General features: G+C 39.5%; 1 protein-coding gene across 1 annotated transcript in view; it reads left to right on the forward strand.

The window, feature by feature from the left end:
* Positions 1-25,745, forward strand: part of rragca (Ras-related GTP binding Ca) — a 47,850-nt gene extending 22,105 nt beyond the window's left edge. The window contains exons 2-6 of the mRNA XM_072548484.1: positions 14,757-14,956; positions 17,738-17,852; positions 19,917-20,059; positions 21,706-21,854; positions 22,911-25,745. Of these exons, the coding sequence (XP_072404585.1) occupies positions 14,757-14,956; positions 17,738-17,852; positions 19,917-20,059; positions 21,706-21,854; positions 22,911-23,062 (759 nt within the window). The 3' untranslated portion in view covers positions 23,063-25,745. The remainder of the gene's footprint in view (positions 1-14,756; positions 14,957-17,737; positions 17,853-19,916; positions 20,060-21,705; positions 21,855-22,910) is intronic.
* Positions 25,746-26,534: the final 789 nt, after the last annotated feature.

Raw genomic sequence — 26,534 nt, forward strand, 5'->3', positions numbered from 1 at the left:
TTTGCCTCTGGACTTATGGCATCAGATCTGGCGTGGAAATCTGTTTACGAGGTACCACCACCAATAGGAATCGATATGAAGGTTAAAACATAAGAGGTAAGTTAGTAAGTTTGCAGATGACACTAAAATTGGAGGTGTAGTGTACAGTGAAGAGGGTTGCCTTAGATTGCAACAGAATCTGGACCAGATGGGTCAATGGGCTGAAAAGTGGCAGATGGAGTTTAATTCCGCTAAATGCGAGGTGCTGCATTTTGGGAAAGCAAATCTTAGCAGGACTTATACACTGAATGGAAAGGTCCTAGGGAGTGTTGCTGAACAAAGACACCTTGGAGTGCAGGTTCATAGCTCCTTGAAAGTGGAGTGGCAGGTAGATAGGATAGTGAAGGAGGAGTTTGGTATGCTTTCCTTTATTGGTCAAAGTATTGAGGTCAAGTTGCGGCTGTACAGGACATTGGTAAGGCCACTGTTGGAATATTGCATGCAATTCTGGTCTCTTTCCTATAGGAAAGATGTTGTGAAACTTGAAAGGGTTCAGAAAAGATTTACAAGGATGTTGCCAGGGTTGGAGGATTTGAGCTACAGGGAGAGGCTGAACAGGCTGGGGCTGTTTTCCCTGGAGCGTTGGAGGCTGAGGGGTGACCTTATAGAGGTTTACAAAATCATGAAGGGCATGGATAGGGTAAATAGGCAAAATCTTTTCCCTTGGGTCGGGGAGTCCAGAACTAGAGGGCATAGGTTTAGGGTGAGAGGGGAAAGATATAAAAAGGACCTAAGGGGCAACTTTTTCATGCAGAGGGTGGTACATGTATGGAATGAGCTGCCAGGGAATGTGGTGGAGGCTGGTACAATTGCAACATATACCCATCCAAATGCCTCATATGTGAATAAGAAGGGTTTGGAGCGATATGGCAGGGTGCTGGCAGGTGGGACTAGATTGGGTTGGAATATCTGGTTGGCATGGACGGGTTGGACTGAAGGGTCTGTTTCCATGCTGTACATCTCTGACACTATACTTGACCACACACTCAGAAAGCTACCTGCCACAGTTGCATCTGTCCATGACCATATCCGTAGGAGTGACTACAATGCAGTTCTTATGGAGACAGTCCCTTCTTCAGAGTGAAGATATTTCTTCATTTTATGCGGCACTATCATTGTGCTAAATGGGATACACTGCAAACAAATCTGATCTAAGGTAGGCAGTTCTGTCAGATCCAGTTTTGAAGGGTGGTGGACAATTAAGGAGCCCCCTCTAGGAGTGGGTTGTTTAATTATTCCATCCTTAATAAATCCAGCATAAATGACCAGCTTGAAACATTTGCAATAATCTTCACCCAGAAGTGCTGAATGAATGGTGCACCTTCAGATGTCCATAGCATCACAGGTGACAGTCTTCACTCAAATTGAACTCCACATTGCATCAAGAAATGGCAGGTAACACTTGTAGCCAGAGGCCACAGCCTTCATGGTACCTTCTGAAGTGATAGGTGTCACCAATAGTGTCATGAAACTTGGCAATAAATAGCCACTGACATTCCATTTGGGTTCTGCATGGGCCATTCAGCTCATGGCCTCATTGTAGCCTCTGTTCAATTGTGAACAAAAGACATGAATTCCTGGATAAGATGTGTGTGACTTCCCTTGACATCAAGGCCACATTTGACTGAGTCTAGTATTAAGGTTCTGGATTAGTGGTGCTGGAAGAGCACAGCGGTTCAGGCAGCATCCGAGGAGCAGTAAAATCGACGTTTCGGGCAAAAGCCCTTCATCTAGTATTGAGGTGCCTAGCACCCTTCGTTGGGGATGTTTGGTTGCTCAATGTCCCTCACCGTTTGTGAGGAAGATATTGAAGCAGTTCCTATCCAAATACAACAAAACCTGCATAACTTCTAGGTTGTACTGATGAGTGGCAAGTAACAGTCACATTACACAAATGGTACATAAAAAAACTCCAAGAGAATTTAACCACCCTGTCACATTCAATGCATTACCATTGCTAAATACCGCACTGTCAACATTCTGGGGCTACCATTGACCAGATGTCAAACTGGCCTAACTGTAAACATTGTGGCTATAAAGCAAGTCAGATGTTTGAATCCTCCAACATGTAACTCCCCACCTTACACCTCAAAGCCCGTCTATCATCGACAAGGCACAAGTCAGGAGTATGATGACTTACTTGAATATTTGCCTGGCTAACTGCAGCCTCTGACAACATTCAAGAAGGTTGACACCATCCAGTTAAAAGCCAGGTTGATTAGCACCACATGAATAGACATTCATTCCGTCCACCATTGGTGCTCAGTAGTAACTCTGCGTACCATCTACGAGATGCGCTGCAGAAATTCACAAAAGACTCCACAGACAGCACCTTGCATGTTGACAACTGTTACTACTAAGCAGCAGGTGCATGGGAATATTGCTCTCCAAGCCACTCGCCACTCATTGGAAATACACCACTGTTCATTAAGTGTCAAATCCTGGAACTCATTCCCAGACAGCAATGTGGATGTGCTTCAAAAAATAGACTGCAGCAGTTCATGAAGACAGGTTACTACCACCTTTAAAGAGCAACAGCTGGCCCAGCAAATAATGGGACATCCAATGAATTAATTAAAAAACAGCAGACATTGATGTTCAACATCTCCTTTGTGCCAGCATAGCCTTCAGTTTCTTTAAGTTTCAGCAAACCAGAACCTCAAACCCAGAACCAAACTCCTGGTCTACAGAGCAGTAGTAATTCCTACTCTCCTATATGGTTTAGTATTGTAGACTGTGTTCAAACACCTCAACCCAAGAGGCTCCACCAGTACTACCTCCAAGATCCTGCAAAAGAATTAATAGAATAGGTGTTCCAACATCTCTGTTCTTGGTCAGACCAGCATTTCCCTGCATCAATATTTAGCATGATGGGCCAAGTAATTTACATGCCTGATTAGACACCCTGAAGTGACAAATGAAGCCCTCCAAAGACAGACTCGCAACTTCCTTTTAAAAATACAACTTCCTCATCCACACCTGAAGTCCTGACCCAAGACCCCTAAAAGTGTAGGGAACGCATCTGGGAAGGATCTGTACAACTGGATTCTCACTTCTGAGGTCAAATTGATTTCTCTCATCAAACAAGTATCTGCCCCCACCTTGTCCCTGTCCCCATTTGTCGAATTGCTCTCTGCTCCATTTGAGATACTTCAGGTTGTGTTTTGGACTGTTTGGTCACATGAAAGCTCATTTGAGTGTGGAAACAAGTCACCCTCCACCACAAGGGACTGTTAAGAACAAAGCTTCTATTTATTGAATAGCCAGTTGTTTCATTACACCACTAGCCACTTTCTCAATTAAAGCTTGCATCTGCTTTTCATGGTCTTTCATTGGTCATCCAAAAAGAAAGTGACATAACTGAAGATCCTGGTTGGCTACATGTTTGCAGGAGTCCTGTAAATTCATTTGAGAGAATATTTATAAGCTTGCATGCTATCAACTAATGTTACATCAATCTTTACATTCTTTTCAACAGCGCCATAGAGTGTTGCTGCACCCATCTGAACTTGATCTTTGGTTCCTTCGTTCAATGTGATGTAGCGTCTTTGTAATGGTTAAGTAAAAATGCTCCAGAGTATCCACAGCATCTGAAAGTCTTGAAATAACTGGCAATGTTTCACCCATCCTGATTGGAGAGTAATGAGTGCATTCACCTTTTGAATGGCAGCTTCTGAAGAGAAATGCAATAATTTGGCCATAAACCGCTTCACTGTTTTAAACAATTGAAGCTCCGACATGACTAAACACTTGTCAAATCTGCCCAGTCTCATGTTGACAATGGTACTTTGTGGCATTCAGTATTTACCAGCCATATTTCATAACTGAATTCTTTGCTTCCCATGATTAGGTGTGTGAATTTGGTGCAAATGGGTACTGCAGGTGCTGGAGATTACAGTCAAGATTAAAGTAGTGCTGGAAAAGCACAGCAGGTCAGGCAGCATCTGAGGAGCAGGAAAATTGTGTGAATTTAATGACATAATCAAAAAGAAGTGTGAATACCACACCATGATTGACTCAACATATTAGGGGCAGTAAGATGTTATTACACAATTGATTTTGAAACTGGCCGTTATCATGTATCTTGAATGAAGGACTGTCAGATGCTTTTAGCTGGTGGTTGATTCTGCTTGGTGTATCATGCAGTGGTGATGGCTTGAACTGGCTTTGTAAACTTGTCACTAACAGGACTAGTTAATGTATCAACTTTCATGACAGCACAAAAAATACATTTTATTGGATGGGCATCATCTTGAAAGTGCCTGTTCCTAAGTCTCGTTATATGCAAAACTATTAGCCAAATGAGTGGCCTGTGACAGTTTCAGATGTGTAAATATCTGCTTGAAGTGGAATGGATTAATAGTTCTGTATTTCCTGTCATAAGATTAGATTAGATTATTTACAGCGTGGAAACAGGCCCTTCGGCCCAACAAGTCCACACCGACCCGCCAAAGCGCACCCACCCACACCCATTCCCCTACATTTACCCTTTCACCTAACACTACATGGCCAATTCACCTAACCTGCACATTTTTGCACTGTGGGAGGAAACCGGAGCACCCGGAGGAAACCCACGCAGACACTGGGAGAATGTGCAAACTCCACACAGTCAGTTGCCTGAGGTGGGAATTGAACCCAGATCTCTGGCGCTGTGAGGCAGCAGCGCTAACCACTGTGCCACCCACGGTTTAGCAGGCTTCAAGGAATAGCTAGCTCTTTGGGTTTTTTTGTGAGAAAGGCTGACCTCTATAGAAGTCTATTGCAAGAAGATCCAGTGATCGTAAATGGTTAGCGCACTGTATGAAATGTGTTTTTAAAAAAAAACCAACATCTATGAAAAAATTTGCTGTTGTGTACGGCTTGAAAACCCTCACCTGTTGAGGGCTTTGCTAAAGGAACCTGGTTAGTCTGTTATTGACATTCTTGGTAAGCTAGAAAACATGGTGCTGTAGTGAGTTACATCTTAATTCATTGTCCATTCTGGGAGAAATTTTCTGTAGATGTGCCAATTCTTGCTTTGTTTCTTATTTTCCAATGTCTATGCATGTTTACTGTAACATTATACACTCCTTGCATCACAAGACGAAAGGACTGCCTGCTGTATTTACTTTTTTTCCCCCCAACTGTTTTGAAAAATGCGGCCTTTAAAATCCTGCTTTTTTTTTTACAGCTTCAAAAAAAGCAGGCATTTAAATCTGGTGAGATTCTTTTTTTTAAAAAAAATGTGGGTTTTTAAGGTTCCTTGTAACAAGCTCCTCTGAGAAAATAGGTGATTGCAAGGAGAATGTGTGGTTGGTAATGTGTTGGCTTCAAGAAGAGGGTGTTTGATGGTTGGCTGCAAGGGATTGTGTAATGAGTGGTTACAAAGACTGGGACAACGTAGGTAATTTTTTGGGTGGTGGGGGAGGTGGTGTGAAGCTGCAAAGGAGACCACAATTTCAAACCAGTAATGCGGGAATACTTGGGTCATTGGAGGCCAGGAAACCTAAAATCATTTAAAGTTATTCTTGTAAATCAGTGTCAAGTCACAAGTTTAAGGCTATAAACTTGAGCTACTATATGAGAAGAGATGTAGTGGATGCTTTTGTCATGAACACTGTCAGTTAAGTTTAAATGAAATGCAATAAAAAGGGTTTGAACTGCTTAAAACCTTTTAAGAAATTAATTTTTTTTTTGCAAATGTGATGGAATTGTTAGTTTTGACCTCCATTGCCCACAATGGAAACGAAAGACTCGTGGCTGGTGTGTTGCCTCCTAGGTGCTAGGGTCTGTGATGTCTCAGATTGCCCCTATGGGGTCCTGAAGGGAGAGGGTATCCAGCCCCAAGTTGTGGTCCACCTAAGTAGAAAGAGGGATAGGGATGTAAGGCAGGATTTCAGGGAACTAGGGTGGAAGCTGAGAGCTAGAACAAACTGCCATCTCTGGTTTGTGCCTCATGATAGGTGAGGAACCAGGAGAGAGATCAGCTGAATACAAGGCTGCAGGGATTGTGCAGGAGGGAGGGATTCAGGTATATGGATAATTAGGGCTCATTCAGGGCAGGTGGCACCTCTACAAACAGGACGATCATCACTTGATTGATATCCTGGGTGGGAAATTTGCTCGTATTCTTCCAGTGGATTTAAACTAGCTCAGCAGGGGATGGGAACCTGTGGTGTAGTTCCAGTGCACAGGAGGATGAGTAGGGAGGACGTGGACAGGATTTCAGTCACGAGTGTGCTGGCAGACAGCAAACTGGTTTGAAGTGTCTACTTTAATGCCAGGACTATCAACAATAAGGTAAGTGAGCTTGCAGCATGGATAGGTACAGGAGATGTTGTGTCCATTTTGGAGATTTGTGTAGATCAGGGTCAGGAATGGATGTTGCAGGTTCCAGGGTTTAGATCTTTCATTGAAGATCAGGGAAGGTGGTTTTAAAAAAAAAGAGGGAGAGGTGTGGTTTTGTTAGTCAAGGACAGTATAATAGTGGCTGAAAGAACTTTTAACAAGAGCTTGTGTACGGAGATGCTATGGGCTGAGCTTAGAAACGAGGGGAGAGGCCACACTGGGAGTTTTTTTAATAGGCTTCCACAAAGTTCCAGCGATTTGGAGGAGAGGATTAGCAAAACGATTCCAGGTAGGAGTGAAAGGAACAGGGTGGCCATTATGGGGGACTTTAACCTCCCCAACATTGACTGGAAATGCTATAACTGTATGTTGGGTGGATCAGTTTTTGCCCAATTATGCAGGAGGGTTTCCTGACACAGTATGTTGAAGGGCTGACAATAGGGGAGGCCACACTGGATCTGGTACTTGGTAATGAACCAGGCCAGGTGTTTGATTTAGTGATAGGTGATGGATTAGGTATGTGCCACAGGGCAAGAGTTATAGATGGGGAAAGGGCAATTATAATGTGATTAGGCAAGACTTGGGAGGCATAGAATGGGGTAGCAAAATGCAGGGTGTGGGGACAATCTAAATGTGGAGCTAGTTTAAGGAACAGATATTGTGTGTCCTTGATTTATAGGTTATGTCCCTGTCAGGCAGGGAGGAAGTGATAGGGCAGGGGACCATAGTTTACTAAAGAAATTGTAGCTTTTGTCAAGTAGAAGAGGGAGGCTGATGTGATGTTGAGACGAGATGGTTCTAATGAGGCAATGGAGAGGGAAGGATTTAAAGAGTTAAGGGCAAGGTGGGGACATGTGCAGTCTTTAGCAGGTAGAATAAAGGAGAACCCTAAAGCTTTCTTATAAGTATGTGAGGACTAAAAGGATGACTAGGGCAGGAAGAGTGCCAAGGTGTGATGCGTGAAAAGCATGGCAGGTCAGGCAGCATCAGAGGTGCAGAAAAATTGACATTTTGGGCAGAAACCCTTCATCAGGAATGAGGCTAGAAGTCTCTGGGATGGAGAGCTAAATGGGAGGGGGGTTGGAGCTGGACAAAAGGTAGCTGAGAGTGCTATAGGTGGATGGAGGTGGGGGTAAGATGAGTCTGGGGGTGGGTGGTGCAGATAGGTGGGAGGGAAGATGGACAGATGGGACAGGTCATGAGGATGGTGCTGAGCTGGAAGGTTGGAACTGGGTTAGATGGGGAAATGAAACTGGTTGGAGGATCTTGAAGCAGAAGATGAGGCATTCTTCTTCCAGGCATCAGGTAATGAGGGAGTGGCGATGGAGGAGGCCTAGGACCTGCATGTCCTCGGTGGAGTGGGAGGGGGAGTTGAAGTGTTTAGCCACTGGGTGCTGGGGTTGGTTGGTGCAGGTGTCCCAGAGATGTTCTCTAAGCACTTTGAGTAGGCGTTGTGTGTCTCTAATGTAGAGGAGACTGCATCAGGAGCAATGGATACAGTAAATGACCTGTGGAAGTGCAGGTGAAACTTTTGGATGTGGAAGGCTCCTTTGGGGCCTTGAACAGAGGTGGGGGGAAAGAGGGGAGAGGTGTGGGCACAAATTTTGCGCACGTGTGCCTGAAACATCAATTTTATTTTTTTTTTCCCTGCTCCTTGGATGCTGCCTGACCTGCAGGCATAGGTGGATGGGTCAGTAAGTTTGCAGATGACACTAAAGTCTGTTGAGTGATGGACAGTTTGGGAGAATGCTGCAGTTGCTGGAGGGCTTGGATAAACTGGAGAATTGGACTGAGGTGGCAATTCGAGTTCACGGCAGATAAATGTGAGATGGTTCACTTTGGGAAGAATAGCAGGAAGGCAGAATACTGGGTCAGTTAAAAGATTCGAAGTAGTGTGGATGTACAGAGGTAAATGCTGCACATGTACATAGATCCCTGAAAGTTGCCACCCTGGCTGATGAGTGCTGTTAAGAAGGCATACCGTGTGTTGGGTTTTATTGGTAGAGGGATTGAGTTCTGGAGCCATGATGTCATGCTGCAACTATATAAAACGCTAGTGCAGCCTCACTTGGAGTATTGTGTACTGTTCTGGTCGCCCCATTACAGGAAGGATGTAGAAGCATTGGAAAAGGTGGAGGAGATTTACCCAGATGTTGCCTGCTCTGGTAGGAAGGTCTTAGAGGGGAGGCTGAGGGACTTGGGTCTGTTTTTAGTGAAAAGAAGGAGGCTAACTGGAATTAATAGAGACATACAAGATGTTCAGAGGATTAGATAAGATGGACAGCCAGTCTTTTTCCTAGGATGATGTCAGCTTGTATGAGGCTGGCATGTAGCTGCAAATTGAGAGGTGATAAATTTAAGACCTGTCAGAGGCAGGATCTTCACACCGTGGTAAGGGTGTGGAATGCCCTGCCTGCCAATGCAGTTAACTCAGTCACATTAGGGGCATTTAAACAGTCCTTGGATAAGCATATGGCTGATGGGATCATGTCGGGGTGGTGGGCTTAGATTAGCTCACAGATCGACACAACATTGAGGGCCAAAGGGCCTGTTTTGTGCTGCATTGTTCTGTGTTTGGAAAATAGCTTTTTTTATTTTAAGTGTAGCAGTGTCAGTTATTTTGAAGATTTAAATTTATGCAGTTTTGTGGAACTTCAAACACTTTGGTATTTAAAATGTTTTCTTTGTGCTGTGACCTTATGTTTAAAGGTGCATAGAATTCAACATCCCTAATTATTACCTATCAATTCTGCTCAAGGTATGTCACCTAATAAATGACTAATGAGGATGTAAAGGATCCCCTGAAAACCAAAACATAGCCTCAAATTAAAATGTAGCCGTTGAGAAAATGTCAAAGGCCTGTCTGGGAGGTGTTTTACCCCTGGACCACACGTCTCACCAAGTTCAATCTTGATCCACCAGCATTTGCAAAGGTACTGCAGGGTGATGCCAAATGAGATTGGTATGTTCTTTTATCTGATTTAGCCTTGAATATTTTGGTTTCTCTGCCCACTGGTGTTAAAAGGGTAAGGGCAGCACAATGAAGCATTGCTTAATAAACAAGCAAGTTTAAGTTTTAACCTCCCATATCCCTACATGTCAGGGTTGTTCAAGAATTCATGTGTATACAACTTGATGGGCACTAAATAACAACAAAGTATGGTTATATTCACCCTTTACAACCTTTTAAAGAGCAGTTTTATTAAAGAAACGTGAAAGCTACTTAAAAGTAGATATCAGGTGGGAGAGAATTCGCCTTTCTATTTCCTATAGATGAATAGCCAAGTGCTACAAAATTAGTGATTTTAGAGGAGTGCTTTTCTAAATGTGGAAATGAAACTTGAACCATCTTCAGGGCCAAGCAGGTAAGAGGACAAGTATAAAGGAATGCTGTTACGACCATCAGATGTAGCAGAAGTAGTAGGATGTTCAAGGCTAGTCTGTTTTGCCGTTCAGTAAAATCACGACTAACTTGGTGATCTTCAGCTTCACTTTCCTGTCTTTTCCCAATATCCCTTGATTCAAAGAACATAATGCTCTTCGCAGCGTCTGTTTGTTAGAATCTTTTTAATCAACAATCAGCCTGCAATTAGCTTCCAAGCCTAGCCCCACGATCAAACAAATCTCATTTGGTCTGTTCTTGTTAATGCAGGCTGTCTCAAAATCCACAAGTCATTTCCAGCTCTGTTTCCAGTTCACAACTCCAAATGGAAATTAATAAAGTAACAAATGAAGAAAAAAAATCAGTGGGGGAGGGGGATTCCAACACTATATCAATGATTTAGATTAGATTCCCTACAGTATGGAAACACTCACTTCAGCCCAATGAGTCCACATCAACCCTCCGAAGAGTAGCCCACCCAGTCCCATTTCCCTCTGACTAATGCACCTAACACTATGGGCAATTTAGTGTGGCCAATTCACCTGACCTGCACATCTTTGGACTCTGGGAGAAAACTGGAGCACCCGGAGAAAACCCATGCAGACACAGGGAGAATGTGCAAACTCCACACAGTTGCCCAGGGCTGGAATTGAACCTGGGACCCTGGTGCTGAGGCAGCAGTGCTAATCACTGTGCCACCGTGCTGATTCAAAGACTTGAATTCTGAACAACTGTAGTCCCAGCACTGATCCCTGTGGCACACGACCAGATACGGGTTGCCATCCTGAAAATGTCCTCCTTTATCCTAACTTTAGTCGCCCAATTTTCTATGTAGAGGGACCTCGATTATCTAGCATTCAATTATCCGAGTATTGGATTATTTGGCAAGATCGCAAAGTCCTGATGTTTGTTTGTTTGTTTGGCTAAACTGTTATCCAGCATTTGGTTATCCTTAATTTGATTAACCAAAAGAAATACACTTTTTTTTTTCCCCCTCCCCCCACATTGTCCTTTGGATAATCGCGGTTCCTCTGATAATTGCTAAAGTACTGCCTCCAACACCATGGGCTCTTGGCTTAAGTAGTCTAATATGTGGTACCATATCAAATGCCTTGTGAAAATCTAAAACTTTGTTTTAACTGGCATTCTCAATAAACCGACAAAAATCATATACCTCAAATATAAGTTTACTCTGTTATTCTGTCCAGTTATTAGAGTTTTTAAAATGTATTTACTTCAATGTAAATATGTTCATTTGAATGACCACATGAAATATCAACAGTTGATTTAATTTTGAGTCAACTTCTTCTTAAATAGCACGATCTACTGTGATGTCCAAGTAATCAGTTGAGGGTGCAAGTGAGAAGGCTTACTGCTGCTAAGTTTTATTTGAGGCAAAATTGCATAGCACTTTTTTTTGTGATTTATGCTGTAAATAAAACATGTGGTGTGTATACCTCCTGCATTATGTTTCTCTATTACTTAGTGTGTATTTTTACATTGACTATGTGGATGTCTTGATTATCCAGAGTATTTAATCAACCGGCAAACTACTGCTCCCACAGGTGCTAGATAATACAAGTTTACTGTATATTACATTCACTGCTTCCTCTTTTATCTTGTTTAAGATCTCAAAGAATTCTAGTAAATTTGTCAGGCATCATTTTTCCCCTTCATGGAGCCATGTTGACTGTGCTTGTTTGTGTATTTATGTACTAAGTACTCTGCGGTGACCTTAATAGACCATTTTCCAATAACCGATGTTAAGCTAACTGGCCTACAATTACCTGTTGTCTTTTTGCTTTCTTGCCTTTTTTAAGTTAAGATGTTATATTGGTAGTTTTCCAATCCCCGAGACATTTTCAGAATCCGCTGAGGATTCCTATCACTTCATTCAACATCACTGTAGCTACTTCCTTCAATATCCTAGGATGCATGCCTTCCGGTCCAGGGGACCTATCAATCTTTAGTCCCATTGGTTTCCCTAGCATTTTTTTTCTCTAGTTATTACATTTATTTCCCCTCCTTTTGTCTGTTGGTTTGTTGATTACTCACTTATTTTAGAATGGGATTAGTGGTCTGTTACTGTAAAGACTGATGCAGTACATTTATTCAACTCTTCTGCCATTTCCTGGTTGGCAGTTATTATTTTCCTAGCCTTGTTCTTTAAGGGGCTTATATTCACTTTGGTGGTTTTTCTTTTAATAGAATAATGCAGCATGGAAACCACCCTTCTGACCAGGTTTCCTAAGCTGAAATCGTCCCATTCACTTGTGCTTGGTCCATATCTCTCTAACCCTTTTCTACCTGCGTACCTGCCCAAATGTTTTTTTTAAATGTTGTAATTGTACTTTTCTCTACCACTTCCTCTGTATTTAAAGAAGCTCTTACTGTCTGTTTTGATACTTCTACAAGTTTCCTGTCAGAGTGTTTCTTCCTCTTTGGTTTTGTCATCTTTTGTTGGTTTTTAAGATTTTCCCAATCTTCTGGCTAACCCCTAATCGTTGTCACATTTGTTTTTTTTTCTTTTAAATTTGATAATTTCCTGACAGTTTCAGCTCTGATCTCCAGCATCTGCAGTCCTCACCTTTCTCCTAATTTCCTGACAACCTGGTTAGCAATCCTTGGCTTATACCCTGACTACAATCCTTCTTCCTCACCAGGATATATCTTTGCTGTGAACCATGAACTATATTCTTGAATGCCTGCTATAATTCCTCAACTGTTGTTGCTGCTAGATTCCTTTCTCTGTTTACTCCAGCCTGCTTGCCCTCGTTCCTTTGCTAAGCTTAAGCCAGGGTAAAGTCGGACTGCTGAATTCTACCATGCTATATTTACTGTTTTCTGATCCTTCACTCTGACATTTCATAAACTTAAGGTTGGATCTGGTGATACATAATTAACACATCTCTTGTTTCGCTTCTCTTGCTCTGTCTCCCTTCCACCCTCACCCCCCTCCCCCATTTAGTTGAAAGCCTTTTGTTATAGTCCTAATTATTTGATTCAGCAGGAGGGTTCAGGGGAATCTTATCGCACCCAAACAGCTCCCTTCTATTCCAGTACTGATGCCAGTGTCCCATGTACTCCACTCCATTCCAATCCACAAAAATCTTTGAGCCATGGTTTAACTGAGTTTGTTAACTCTAAGCCAGTTTGCTTGTAGCTTAGGTGTAATCCAGAGATGATTACTTTGGAGGCTCTGCTTTTTAATTTAGCACCCAACTGTTCAAAATCTTTCAGCAGAACCTCCTACTAATATTATTGGTAACAAGTGACCAATTCTTCTCCAGCCCTGAAGAAATGTCTGCAATTGTGGTAATGGGCAGACAACACAGCCAGTGGGACCCCCTGTCATGGCTGCGAGAACATACTGTCCCCTACCACTGCCATATTCCTATTCTGTCCCTTTCAACCAGTAACACTCTCCTCTCTCGTGCCCCCCCCCCCAAAAAGGTCAAGGCTCCTCAGTTTTAAATTTGGGATCCTCAGAACTGGGTCACCTGTGGTCAGATCATCTTGCCCCTGATCATAGATCAGTTTTGAGTTGCGTAATGAGAGATGTGACTGTTCTCTGGAGCAAAGTGTGACAATGTCTGCACCTTTGATCCTATCTCCTCAACTCTGATCGGAAGTTCCTATAGCTGCAAACACTGATTACATGTGTTTACTCTAGATCACATTGTCCAGCAGCTTCTGTGTTGTACCAGCAACACATCCTTACCCTGCCATCATTATTTAATTAAATTTATGATCTAATGACTCTGGATTCCCTGCCCTTAAACTTTAATATAATATCATTTTTATAAACTTTTAAAAACTATCAATCTAATGCTTAGTTATTTTCTGAGAAAACATTCGCAACCTAAACACAAGCTGAAACCTCTACTTTTACTTTAAAAACCAGTTCTACACAATCAGCTTATTTCCCTGCACACATCACACTGTGATTCGTGACATCATTCCATCACTGATCTCTTTGGAGGTAGGCCTCTTGATTTTTGCCTTTACCCTCCACTCTGGAGCATTTACATTTTTGCAGTTTATAGTAATTCCTGGTTAAAATACCTCTCCCTCTGTATGAATTTCTACTTTGAATTATATTTCCAAAAGTATAATCAGTAAGCTTGTTTTCTTTCTTGTTTGTGGATTATATACTAAAAATAGATGTCGCTGATACGTGTAGACATGACTGGCAAATGTTTGATTCTTTGCCAGCACATGTATTCTTAACCAAACTGGAGAATAAAACTTTAATGTGGGTTGAAAGATTCATTTTTCAACTAGTGGGGTGGGACAAGTAGAGAGCAGAGACAGTAGTTGTTACCTTGAAAATAATTTTGAACTATGATATGACCTATACAGCTGTTTCCTACTGCAACTATAAATCTGAATTACTGTTGTTGTCAGAATTGATTTCTTTTGTTATGCTAAAACAGTTAACATGGTCTGAATGGTGAACAAAATAGTTAAGGCTACAGTGATTGCTGTTTTAGGAAAGCAAACGTATGGTTTTTGTTTTTTCATGCTGATGATGTCATGTGTTTTTTCTTTCTAAATTCAGGTTTGATTTGATTTAATTGTCATGTGTACTGAGGTACTGTGAAGTGTTGTCTTGCGTGCTTTCTAAGTAGAATATACTATACAAGTGCATCAGGGTAACAGTGCAGGATACAATGTTACAGCCACTGAAAAGGTGCACAGGGTCAACGCTCACATTTTAAGAGTCAAAGGTCTGATAATGGGGTGGGGGGGGGGGGGGGGAATGCTGTTCTTGAAACTGTTTGGACATGTATACATTTTTTTTTACTTCCACAGGATGGAAGAGATTATAGCCAGGGTGGGCGGGGTCTTTGATTGCTTTCCCAAATCAGCAAACAATATAAATAAAGTTAATGGATGGAAGGCTGTGGTTGGGTGATGGACTGGGCTGTGTTCATGACTCTGTAGTTTCTTTGGAAGAGCTGTTGCCATTACCACGCTGTCTTGATGAATGTTGTGTCCTTGACAGGATGATTATATGGAAGCTCTAGCAAGACTTCACTTGACAGTATCCAGAGCATACAAAGTCAATCCTGAAATCAATTTTGAAGTATTCATTCACAAAGTAGATGGTTTATCCGATGATCACAAGATAGAAACCCAAAGAGACATTCACCAGCGAGCCAATGATGATCTTGCTGATGCTGGTTTAGAGAAACTCCACCTGAGGTAAGTAATGTAAATGACAGAATACCTGATGCATTGCTGTCAAGCTTGTTGGTATGAAAAATATCTCAGAAATGTATTTGTAATTAACCATTGATATGAAAGTAAATCATTGCAGTTATTTCGCAGTCTTGGTAATTTAGAATCTCTGCTTCCATCATTTTACTGCCCTATATCTGAATTCATTTTGTGATCTTGATGAAAAATAAATGATTTGCCCTCCTGCTAATATGCAAATTATCCAAAAATTCAAAAAATTGGCTGCAGTTCTCCAGAAATGTTGTTCAATTCTCCTCACATGAATTGAATCTCATCCATGCTTTGCTGTAGATGTTTAAAATTTGCAGTGAATCAAGATGGTAAATTATTCTTGTAAATATCACTTTAATAAAGCAATTATTTAATGCATTAACAAACAATCTCTGACCCAGAAATTGGGGTCTCATTCCGACAGGTGGTAAATTGTCTTTTGATCCAATCGTTTCCCACCTTACTACTAGATTTAACTCTAATTTACTCTTTGGAATAGTTATTCCTCTCCCTCACTCATCCTTAAATTTCGTTTGCTAATACTGTTGGTTGTTGAAAGGTCCAAGTGAACCATTGCTCTTGCTATCCTACTAGCTGTTCTCTCTATCAGCAAGTAGGTCCTTAACAAAAGTACTGTGCAAGAAGGTTTAAAATTGTGGCTGATTTGAAGACCTATTTCCAAATTTTGAAAATACTGAATTTGTCACCAGTTTTTTTCCAATTTGTAACATTCGTGGCAATTTTTGCTCCTATCAAGAGGAATGAACTGGTTGTTTATAAGGCAAAATTTGCTCTGTTTCATAAAGCTTTCTCTATTTTTGAGCATCAAGCAATTCTGAGGCATTTACTCAAGTAAACCTTGCATAAATTTAGGTATTGAAAATACTTCTACTTGAAGGGATGGTAGAAACTAAAGGCCAATGATGTAAACTAGTTGCCAAGAGATTGAATAGAGAATTCAGAGGAATCTGAAAAATGCTAGGAATGTGGAATATTTAAAGTGTATGATATTGATTCATTTCAAGGAAGGCTCAATACGTATAAGGAATACAGGTTATCCTGATAAAGTTTAGATATGGTGTTAAAGACTAGGTTAAAGATTGGTTAGGAAGAGACCGGGCATGATTTTTATTTTGGCTGGTGCAGTACAAAACAATAGTTATTCCTGTGTATAACCAGTTGTGATGTGACCCAGTTACGTGGGGAAAAGCAGGAGAATGGGATTGAGAAATATGTCAACCATTATCAAATGGTGGAAGAGACCTAATGGTCTGAATGGCTTGTTTCTCCTGTACTTTATGGTCAATTATGGTTTAATTAACAAACTCTAGTCTCTATTTTCATTTGGACTCTCTCATCCCTGCAAACACTACTAGATGGCAGCAGATGTGAAGTGATTTAAATAAATATAAACACCAGTATGGACTGGTTGTGCCAAATGCCCTGTTTTGATCCGATGTAATTTTACACACGGTTTAGTTTTATCAAGATTAGATAGGTATAGCTTTTCCTAAATAACCTTGACTCCTTTAGGATGATTTCAGCCGAGATCCTTGGGTAGATCTTTCTATGCTTCCTATTGAAATGTTTTACGCTGTCAGTATATCCAGGGAAAAGCCCATTTTGCTAGAACAGCTAGTTTCAAATGCATTTAATGTGTGATAATTAAATAAATGTTCATTAAGATTTTGAAGCCGTATTAAAGTAATACTTTTGTAACACTATATATAGCCTTGAACTACAGAAACATTAAACATTTCTTGCAGTTCTGTTGACCTTCCTAATTTCTTTATTACCTTTCTTCAAACTAATCAATTTGCATGACTGTAAACTGGCAAAGTGACAATGCTAAAGGGTGTACATGTGCTGTTCCTGCAGACCAGTTGTGCCTTTAACAGTTCTGCTTCCTTCTAGCACTATATTGAGGCATTAAAAGATTTTCATTTGTTTGTCTCTGAATAAAACTATGCATGCAGATTTGCTGCTTGAAATTTAACATTAATTCAAGGTCATATGATTAGGGTAACTGGTCTGTCTTATTCTTTTTAAAGCCCTTGTGTTGGACAGTACATGTCTCTTTCACAACCTCTTCTTGGAGATTCACAGCTCATTGTTTGAGGAGTTCAGTGTAGAAACTTGTCAATGATGAACTTTGAATATATTGCATGCACAGCATATTGACTTTGTTACTTTACAGTCTTGGTGGACCATAAGGCTGGAAACTTCGTTTCAGTTAATGAGCATTCTGGTTGAGAGTTGCAAAGCTTCTGAGGTTTATCAAAAAGGACTTTTTCAGGATAGCCAGAAGAAGAATTTGTGGAGAAATTTTATAATGTGCAAACTCTCTGCTCTATATTAATCCATCCTCTCTCGACAACAGGAGATGATTAAGACCTGTGCTAGTGAGAATGACCAGCAGTGATCCCACCATTGTGTAGGCACTGCAATCTAACCCCAAATTTGGTTCTTCTGGCTTTGGAAAAAGGTGATCGTGTGCAGGTCACCAAAGAGCTTAATGAAGTAGTAATTGTGCAATCTCAATTTCTAGAATTTCTCTCCAAGTATGTAGAATGTTTTAAAAAGCACAATATTAGTTAAAGCATGTTAAGTTAAAACTACAGCTTAATTTGTCTGAAATCTCTTCAGTTTCTTTCGATTTACTTTTATTAATATGCTTGTGGGCTGGTTGAATAATCTTGATTTAGAAGAATTCTGTTCAATATTACTGATTATATTGTCTGCCTTTTTTGCCAGCTTTTACTTGACCAGTATCTATGATCATTCGATATTTGAAGCATTTAGTAAAGTTGTACAGAAGCTTATCCCACAGCTGCCAACACTGGAAAATCTACTTAACATCTTTATATCGGTGAGTACCTAGATTAAAAGCATTTCAATCCAGAGTAGATAAAGAAAAATTTATTTTAAACTAAAAAAATACATTTTGACTGGAAATATCAGCTCAGACTTCTGATCGTCTTATTTCTGTTTTTACACTGAAGTTAATCTACTATTTGATAATTATGCCATATGTTTGCATTGTGGAATGCTAAACTTTCACAAACAATGCAAAGTGTGCAGTACAACTTGGGAGTGAAGTCACAAAAATCATATTGGAATCCACTGCATTTTGTTCAGGAAATACAGTAGGAGTGAGGTTCTGCAACTTGATTCCTTTTTTGAAAAGTAAATTAGGCTACGAGTAGACAATTGAATTATTTAAATTATTTAGATGTTTTTGTTTAAATTTCTTGCTCATTATATAACTTGTGGGATTTGAGGCCTTCAGTGTTGAGGCACAATCTTTGAATTGCCTGGGATGCATGTTTTGGCATGTTATTGGGAGACCCAATGACAGTTTACCTAGGAATTAGTGAAACCTTTCATCCATCTTTCAAAGGTTATTGGGAAAAGCTGTGTTTGTAGCCAATTTCACTGCTAGGTGGAGCCAAACTATTTCATATATGTGCAATAGCTCCTCTTTTTTGCACGGTTATTTACTTTCAATTACACCTCTAAAGTTCCTTGGGACATTTTCAGTATTAAAAATGTTTGCTCTTTGGGATTCCTACTCATCACAAATTTGGAAAGAAAGCAGGGAATGCAGATGTCAGACTATTTGTGCAGCTTCCTTATTGGTGTTACTGCTGTTTTTTTTTACAGATTATCTTCAGATAATTTGCCTTAGTTTCCCATTGAAGTGAAATTAATTAGTTGAATCTTAAAAATTTGCATGGGCAGAAAATGAGCTGGTGTAATATCTCAGATGGATTGTAACACTATACTGTATTTGTGTTGGAAATATACACACTGAATGGAAAGTGCAAATCACAATGGATAATCTTTAAATTTTTGTGACTACAATTAATCACTTAGGTGTTCATCATTTTTAACCCCCTTATCAATGTTTTGCTCTTTGATCCTCTCCACAACAAATTACATCAGTAAAGTTTTCAATTGAAGATTTCTTGGAGATCTGAACTTTGAATTTTTTCACACTTTTTACAAATCTACACACTTTCTAAATTTAACATTGACTTTTTAAGATCACAGCATAAGGACAGAAGTAGGCTATTCAGCCAATCAAGTAAGCTCTGCCATTCGATAAGCTTGTGGCTGATATGATAATCCTCAAATCCACTTGCCTGTATTTTTACCCCATAACCCTTGATTCCCTTACTGATTTAAAAATCTGATTATTAAACTATATTTAATGGCCCCGTCTCCCCAGTGCTGTGTAATAAAGCATTCTAGTGATTCACTGCCTTCTGAGAGGAAATCCTTAATATCTGCCTTAAATAGGGGAACCCCTTACTCTGCAATTACCTCAAGGAAAAATAGCTTCTCATGATCTACCTATTAAGTTTCCGTAAGAATCTTTTCTGTTTCAGCCGCGTCAGTTTTCATTCTTAATGAAAGAGGCTCAGCCTCTCCAACTTCCCTTACGCAGGATCAACCTGTTGAACCACCTCTGGGCTACTTTTTCTTCGATTATCGTTTGTTCTGTTTTTCTTCTATTACTAGCTGCTGTTCACAATATGCTTCAATTAGTCTTCTGATTGTTATATGTGCACCTTAAGTCATTTTCCAACCATTTGAATTATGCACCACCAATAACACATGAGAATTTAGTACTGCAGGCATTGATATAAGTAATTTCAATTAAATGACTTGGAGTTCCGAGGAATAGATCGTATTTTATCCAAGAAATGACTAAAGTGAAATTTAACAACCAAATCAGAAGATGTAGCCTGATTGTCTCTGTCTGCGTTGTAACCAGCAGTTGCTGGTATGCTATCATTGTACTGTTTACTGTAACAGTGCAAAATGAATCTTGACAAGAATTGGTTTTGAGGTGGTGAAAATTACTTAGAGCAGTGGTTGTTTTTAAAAAATTAAAACATGGGAAACTAAATGTTTTTGTTTTCTGCAGAATTCTGGGATTGAGAAGGCCTTTCTTTTTGATGTAGTCAGTAAAATTTATATTGCTACGGACAGTTCGCCTGTAGACATGCAGTCATATGAGCTGTGTTGTGATATGATAGATGTGGTGATTGATGTCTCCTGCATTTATGGGTAAGTAACTGGAAGCATTAATAAATATTTACAATTTTTAGTACACTTTTGAACCTTGTATTATGATTTTCATTATTCTGTCTGGTTTCAAGTCACAAGAAATATCTGCTTCATTTTCATCTACTCTGCTGGAGCGTAAGTAAATTGGTCTTCTCCAAAATCCCTGTTGTGGAGAAGTATTTTCCTATAATCCCAATCACAGCAGGGTACAGAACAGCAGGATTCAGCCGTAATGCTTGTGTCAGCAGTTTGAAAAGAAACCTATCTAATTAATCCTATTCCCTTGTCCTCTTTTTCATAGCCTAACATTTTTTTTTCCCTTTAGTATTTATCCAATTCCCTTTTGAAAGCTGTTACTAAATCTGCACAATGGCACACTAAAATGTTTAAAAACAAAATTCTGCTTATCCCACCTCTGGCTGTTTTGCCACTTGCCTCCAATTTGTATCCTTTCATTATTGACCTTTCTGCAGGAGGGCAAGAAACCTTTTCAAAACTGCACATTATGGTTTCAGTTGAGTTATGACTTAGTACTTAAAGGATCCTGCTGTGCTGCCTCTGGTAATAACTGTTTCAAGCTATGTTTCAGACTTGGCATTGTGATTGTTTTCCATTGTTCCCACTTGAAATGTAAGACTTGTTACTCAAGCAGGTTATAAGTTCCCATTGAGGTGGAATGGTATGGATCATCTCATCTGTAAAGCTCAATTTGCTGGAATCATGTATATTCGGTCTGTGCTAGCTGTCTGAAATGCTACTAAATTAATTAGTTCAATAGTTAATTGTAAAATAATTAATTCCTCGGAAGTTTTCCCATGGCTTATGAATATTTTCTTCAAATACTTATTCAGACACCTTTTGAAATGTGTTGAGTTCATTTGACCATCTTTCAGACAGCTGATTCTAGATCACATTTTGTTGAGTAAAATCGTTTCCTCACGTTGCTTCTGTTTCCTTTCCCAATCATTTGAAGTTTTTTTTCCTCTGATTACTGACTTGTGTGTCACCGGGAACAGTTTCTCCTTATTTACTGCATCAAGGCTCTTAGATTTCAAACACTTCAGCTTAACTGTCTCAGTTCTGAAGAGAAAGATTTTAGTTTTCTTTTGAGTCTCTCTATTTAACTGGAGTCTTGTATCCCTTATCATTTGAATAAATCTTAGCCCGCTGTGGCCTTCAGATTCTTCCTGGAATGCTGAAAGTTAGGGACACTGATCAGGCCTCAACTAAATATTTATCAGTTATTTATTGAAAAGTGTTTTGTCTGTTTAAACTGTCACCTTCGATCCTGCCTCCTAATTCATCCTCTTGTCATCTTTCTTCTGGTACCAGTTTCTAAGTTTAAATTCAAATGCTGGCAAAGCATTTATGAACACTTTTTTTTTTTACAGACAATGGTATGGTGAACATGATGGCACTTTTCTAATTCATATTGTAGTGTCTAAAATTTTCCCAAGAACATAGATGGAATGGTTTCCTATTCTGGAGTTTTTCTAGCAAACTCTGCATAATCTGTTTGAAATTTATATACTGCAGCAATATGTTAATGACTTAACTTGAATTCATTTTCTATCATATTAAATTACATCCTGGAGAAGCAGGAAGCTTTGATCTATGAAGTAATACATATAATAAATTCTCTGCAGACTTAAAGAAGATGGCACTGGAAGTGCTTATGATAAAGAGTCTATGGCAATTATCAAACTCAACAACACAACAGTCCTGTACCTGAAGGAAGTGACTAGGTTTCTTGCTCTTGTATGCATCCTAAGAGAGGAAAGCTTTGAGAGAAAAGGTAATGTAAACTAGGGTGCAATTGTTGATGAATAAATATGCTAATTTTTTTCCCTACAAGGTTTGTAGCAATCGCATTCATTTTTATGGTCTTTCTCCATGCCTCAATCTATTGAGTTTGCACTGGTCTGAATTTGTGGTCCACTTCTTCTGAAGTGTTGCTAGTAGAACAATTTCAAATTTGTTCCAGAATTTTTGGCAATGCATTGGTAAAGCTTACCTTCAGATTTTTTTATTTGCCTTTCTCAATCCATTAATTTTCACTTTTACTTGAAAGAAAAGTGAAATTTACACCAAACCAATAAAACTGTTCTGTTATGTTGCTTAGGAAATGGCACTGAGGACTAATCTATCCCTTGCCCATGCCAGAAAAGTAAACATGACCATACCATAAGAACGGTTTGGAAGAACAATTGCTGGGGTTTTTTGTAGAAATGCATGAAAGTGTCAGCTGTCTTCTATATTTTGGATTTGAGGATTTCTTGGCTTGGATTGAACCATACATGCCATCTTAACCCACAATCACTGAATTATTAGGGTGCAGAAGGAGACCATTTGACCCATTATGCCTTATCCACTTCTATTAACTAGTGTCAGTCTCGTGCTTCATCCTCATTCCAACATACAAGTACTATCCAACTCAACTGTACACTTTCCAGGAATTGAAGTATGTCAAACATTTTCATTAGCAAGGATATTGCAAGGGTTCTCCTGATTATCATTTAACTGTTTTAGTGGTTCCATTATTTTGAACATGATCTGAATTTATAACTTGGAGCTCAACTTAAGTTAAAGTACACTTAGTCTGAATCACTTAGAACATAGAACAATACAGCTCTGCACAGGCTCTTCGGCCTTCAATGGTTCCACAGGTCAGTGCAACAATCTGAAACCTATTTATCCTGCAATATTCCATTTTCATCCATATCTTTATCCAATAGCCATTTAAATACTCTTAAATTTATACTGCCTATGGCAAAAGCTGTCTACCTCTCCAGAGTGGTTATGATGAAAAGTGAAAACTAAAGTTGTATTTCTTATTAATGATTTGTTACAGGGTTGATAGACTACAATTTCCATTGTTTTCGGAAAGCCATCCATGAGGTATTTGAGGTTGGAGTGAGTGCTCACAGACCAAGCAGCCACCAAGTGAACATGCAGAACATGAAGACAGTGACTCGTAATGGCACACCCAGAGCTGCTGTGTAGCCCAGCCATAGGAATGACTGTGCCAACTTCTCTTGATCCAGGTCTGCTGATGCCACAGCAGACACAACAAAACGCAAGCAGAGCACAACAGGACTTGCATTAAAGATTAGAGCGGTGTCCTTTCTCTTGATGAGAAGAACATTGTGTCCTGAACTTTTGTGGATTAACGCTAAGCGATTCTGTAAGCTGTATCTGTACACTGGGAGGTCTAGCTGTGTCAGTACAGTGGTGGCTTTGCAAAGTACCAAACCCACAATCATGCCAGAATAATATTTTGTTGGTCCAGCCTTTTGATCTGATTTGTACTGTTGTACAAATGGATTAAGATAACATCACTTTCATGACCTGAGTACTTCTACAATTGTTATGTTCTTACAAGTGTCATCTGTGCATCATCCACCCCTGCTTTCTGCCCAACACCACAATTTTTTTTTTTACTTTTGGTTTGTGGACCTAAGGTGAAAGTTGAGATAATTGTAGTAGTATATGCTGCTACTGCCAATAGTAAAATAAGTACAGTCACCTGATCTTTGTGTAAAGACCAATTATAGTTTTGAGGGATTTTTGCAGGACTTCAAGAGGGGATACTGCCTGCATAAATAACTTTGCCCTGACAGTTCACGTGGCATAACCTGCTGCTTAGAATGGTCCAGAATCTCTGCACTAGTCAGTACTGATGTCATTCCTACAGTATATTGCAGATTACAGTTTTGTCCCCCTTTCAAGTTCAGTTGACCTAGAACACTTGAAATATTCCTTCACTGCAAAAGTTTAATGCCATAAAATGTGCAATTGAAATAATAAATCTTGAATTTCATTAAAATAGAGGATGGACTGAAGGGAAATGGAGGCCCTGAACTAGCTGTATGGTTTGATGTGGTAATTTTCAGCATCCTACAGGTGCATTGCAGATGTTCTGAATTCCTGCAGGAAACTATTGTCATTAGCTTATTTGATTTGTTCTGTTTACTAATACTGCAGAACATACAAATACATGCCAACAATGAAGTGAATTGAATGCAAAGCCATTGATCTCTGCTGAATAATATTCCATTCAAAATGCTATCAATAATGACCACGAATAACCACTTAGCTGCCATCGTCGATTAATGAGACGAAGTGGAAAGAGTTTAGCTTTAATAAAAGGCAACTGAGAAAATGGTCAACTGCCCAATCAAGTAAACAGGAGAGAGAGATATTACATTGGGTAGTGGTAAACCAGTATATGTTTAATTGATTATTCTCTATGGCAAAGCCTTATACAAAAATATTGCATATCCTAATAGACAAGAACTCCCCAATGTTACCACTATATGTACTGTTTCACATTCCCCCTATCATACATCATAAAATTGCCACTATATATTTTATTTGTATGCATTCAGTGTGATTAGAATTCATACTAGCACACTTTGCAGGTGATTGAGTATATATTGTTCATTTGCTTCAGTATTCACTTAAACATCTCTTCCCCCACCTTCCATATTCCTGATCTAATAACTTTCATATTTATAGCTTATTTCTTTCACAGATCTGTTTTAAGCTTGGGTTATCAATAAATCTGTCTCTGGCTTCAGATGTTTTGTCCTTTTCATGGAATTCCGACTCTTAAGAGCTATTTGGTCATTTTAAATGAATAAGATTTGTTTAAAAATAGCTTTGCTTATCAGCATGCCCTAATAATTTAATCACATTTCCTAGCAGTCAATGAAAAGTCAGCACTAATCAGTGAATGATATACAAACTTTGTAAATGTTAGGCCTGTGTGTTTTTGATTTCCAGAACTTTGGAGATGTATGTCTGAATCTTGCACTGGAGCAGAATCACCCAAGTTCAATCAATTTATCTGGCAGATTACGTTTTACATATTCTACTTATAAATACTTGAAGCACAAAGGACCATAGCAGGTTGATTTGCAAAATAGTCCTTAATTTGCTTTTCTTAAAGGCTGTAGATCATAAGCTTTTACTATTCAAACTTGAAGATGAGAGATTGCTTGTGCATTCAACAAGCATTTCATTTTTGATAACATGACAGTTCTAAAGCAAGTGGGGGGCAATTTCCATGTTATTATGACCAGAAGCTAGCAGTTAACAAACAGGCTTCAACGTGGCTACGGTCCTATACATCTCACTAACCCTGTGTCTTGAATCTTTGATCTTTAACTTTGAGGTTTGCCTTGTAACATATTGTTTGTTTAGATGTGATTCATGATATATTTTCCTGCAGAGGGGGGAATATTGCAGGGTGTGGCTAACCTTAAGGGGCACTCCTGATGTCCAGTTATTGACTACTGTTTGCAGAGGCTTTGTGGTTTGTCAATAAATTACTTGCCTTTCTTGTTATACAATGGCGGACAATGTGTGATCCTGGAGGTGGGAAGAATTTTTAAGAACTGTTTATACATTGAAATTGGATCCTGCTTGGCTACTGTCAGCTCCTTTTGAAATGCCCTTTTCTTTAAATCCCTTCAAGTGGCTTGTTATTGCAAAGGTGCTGTAATGGCTGTTAACACTCCTTCTCCTCTCTTTCTTTTCTTCCCCCCCCCCCCCCCCAGATTAATTATTGTGTGATGAGAGTATAAATACACAGCCTACTGAATCCTTGTATTATCTACAAAAAAATATGCACGTTCTGATGTCAGAATGTGTGCTGGAATAAACCGATAATTTTTCATCTCCAGTGTTGCAATGTTTTCTTCCCTTTTTTCCATAATTTTCTGCCCACCCCCAACCAAGGCAGTCTGTTTCTGTCTAAAATGTTTGAGAATAACAGACTTCAGTATAGGTATTGATGAATTGAAATGCTAAAACTGTAATTCTAAGTCTTTCATGAGAGTAGCATTGTTCTGTGTTCATCAGCTGAAGGTCAAAGTGGAATGTCTCATTTGCAACTATCTTATGCTGAGGGTGCTGCTTTATTGTTTATAATTAGATTATTTTAGTTACATGTAATTCTGCAGACTGTTCTCTTGATTTGGGTTTGCAGGTTGGATATAACTTAATGTACATTTTCACAACCCCAAAGCCAAAGATGTTTTGGAATTGTTCTTCCATTTTGTATTTTCTTTGACCCTGTCCAACATTAGTACGTGCAATTTGAAAGCCTTCTTTCGAAGTCTGAAATACTGGACCCAAAGGGGCATGGAGTTGTTCCAAATTTTAGGCCACCAGTTTTTCAAGACAGTAGGTAGGATACTCTGGCTGTGTTTCTTCTAACAGATGCTGTGTAATTTGAATTTGTAGTCAAGACATTTTTGAAATCTGGTAACTATGCCAAATTACAGCAGTGTAACAAATGATGAAAGCAAAGTGAAAATAATAGCCATTTTGTCTCTTGACACTTCCACTGCCTGAAGTAGTGCTTCAGTGGAGGAGTCTTGAAATAGGCCTGATTTAACATCCTGGGACTTAACGATAGCAAATATTATTTGGGCATGTTTGGCTGGAAATTAATATTTCCCCAATCTTG

The sequence above is a fragment of the Chiloscyllium punctatum genome, chromosome 27, assembly GCF_047496795.1.
Source record: "Chiloscyllium punctatum isolate Juve2018m chromosome 27, sChiPun1.3, whole genome shotgun sequence".
NCBI lineage: Eukaryota > Metazoa > Chordata > Chondrichthyes > Orectolobiformes > Hemiscylliidae > Chiloscyllium > Chiloscyllium punctatum.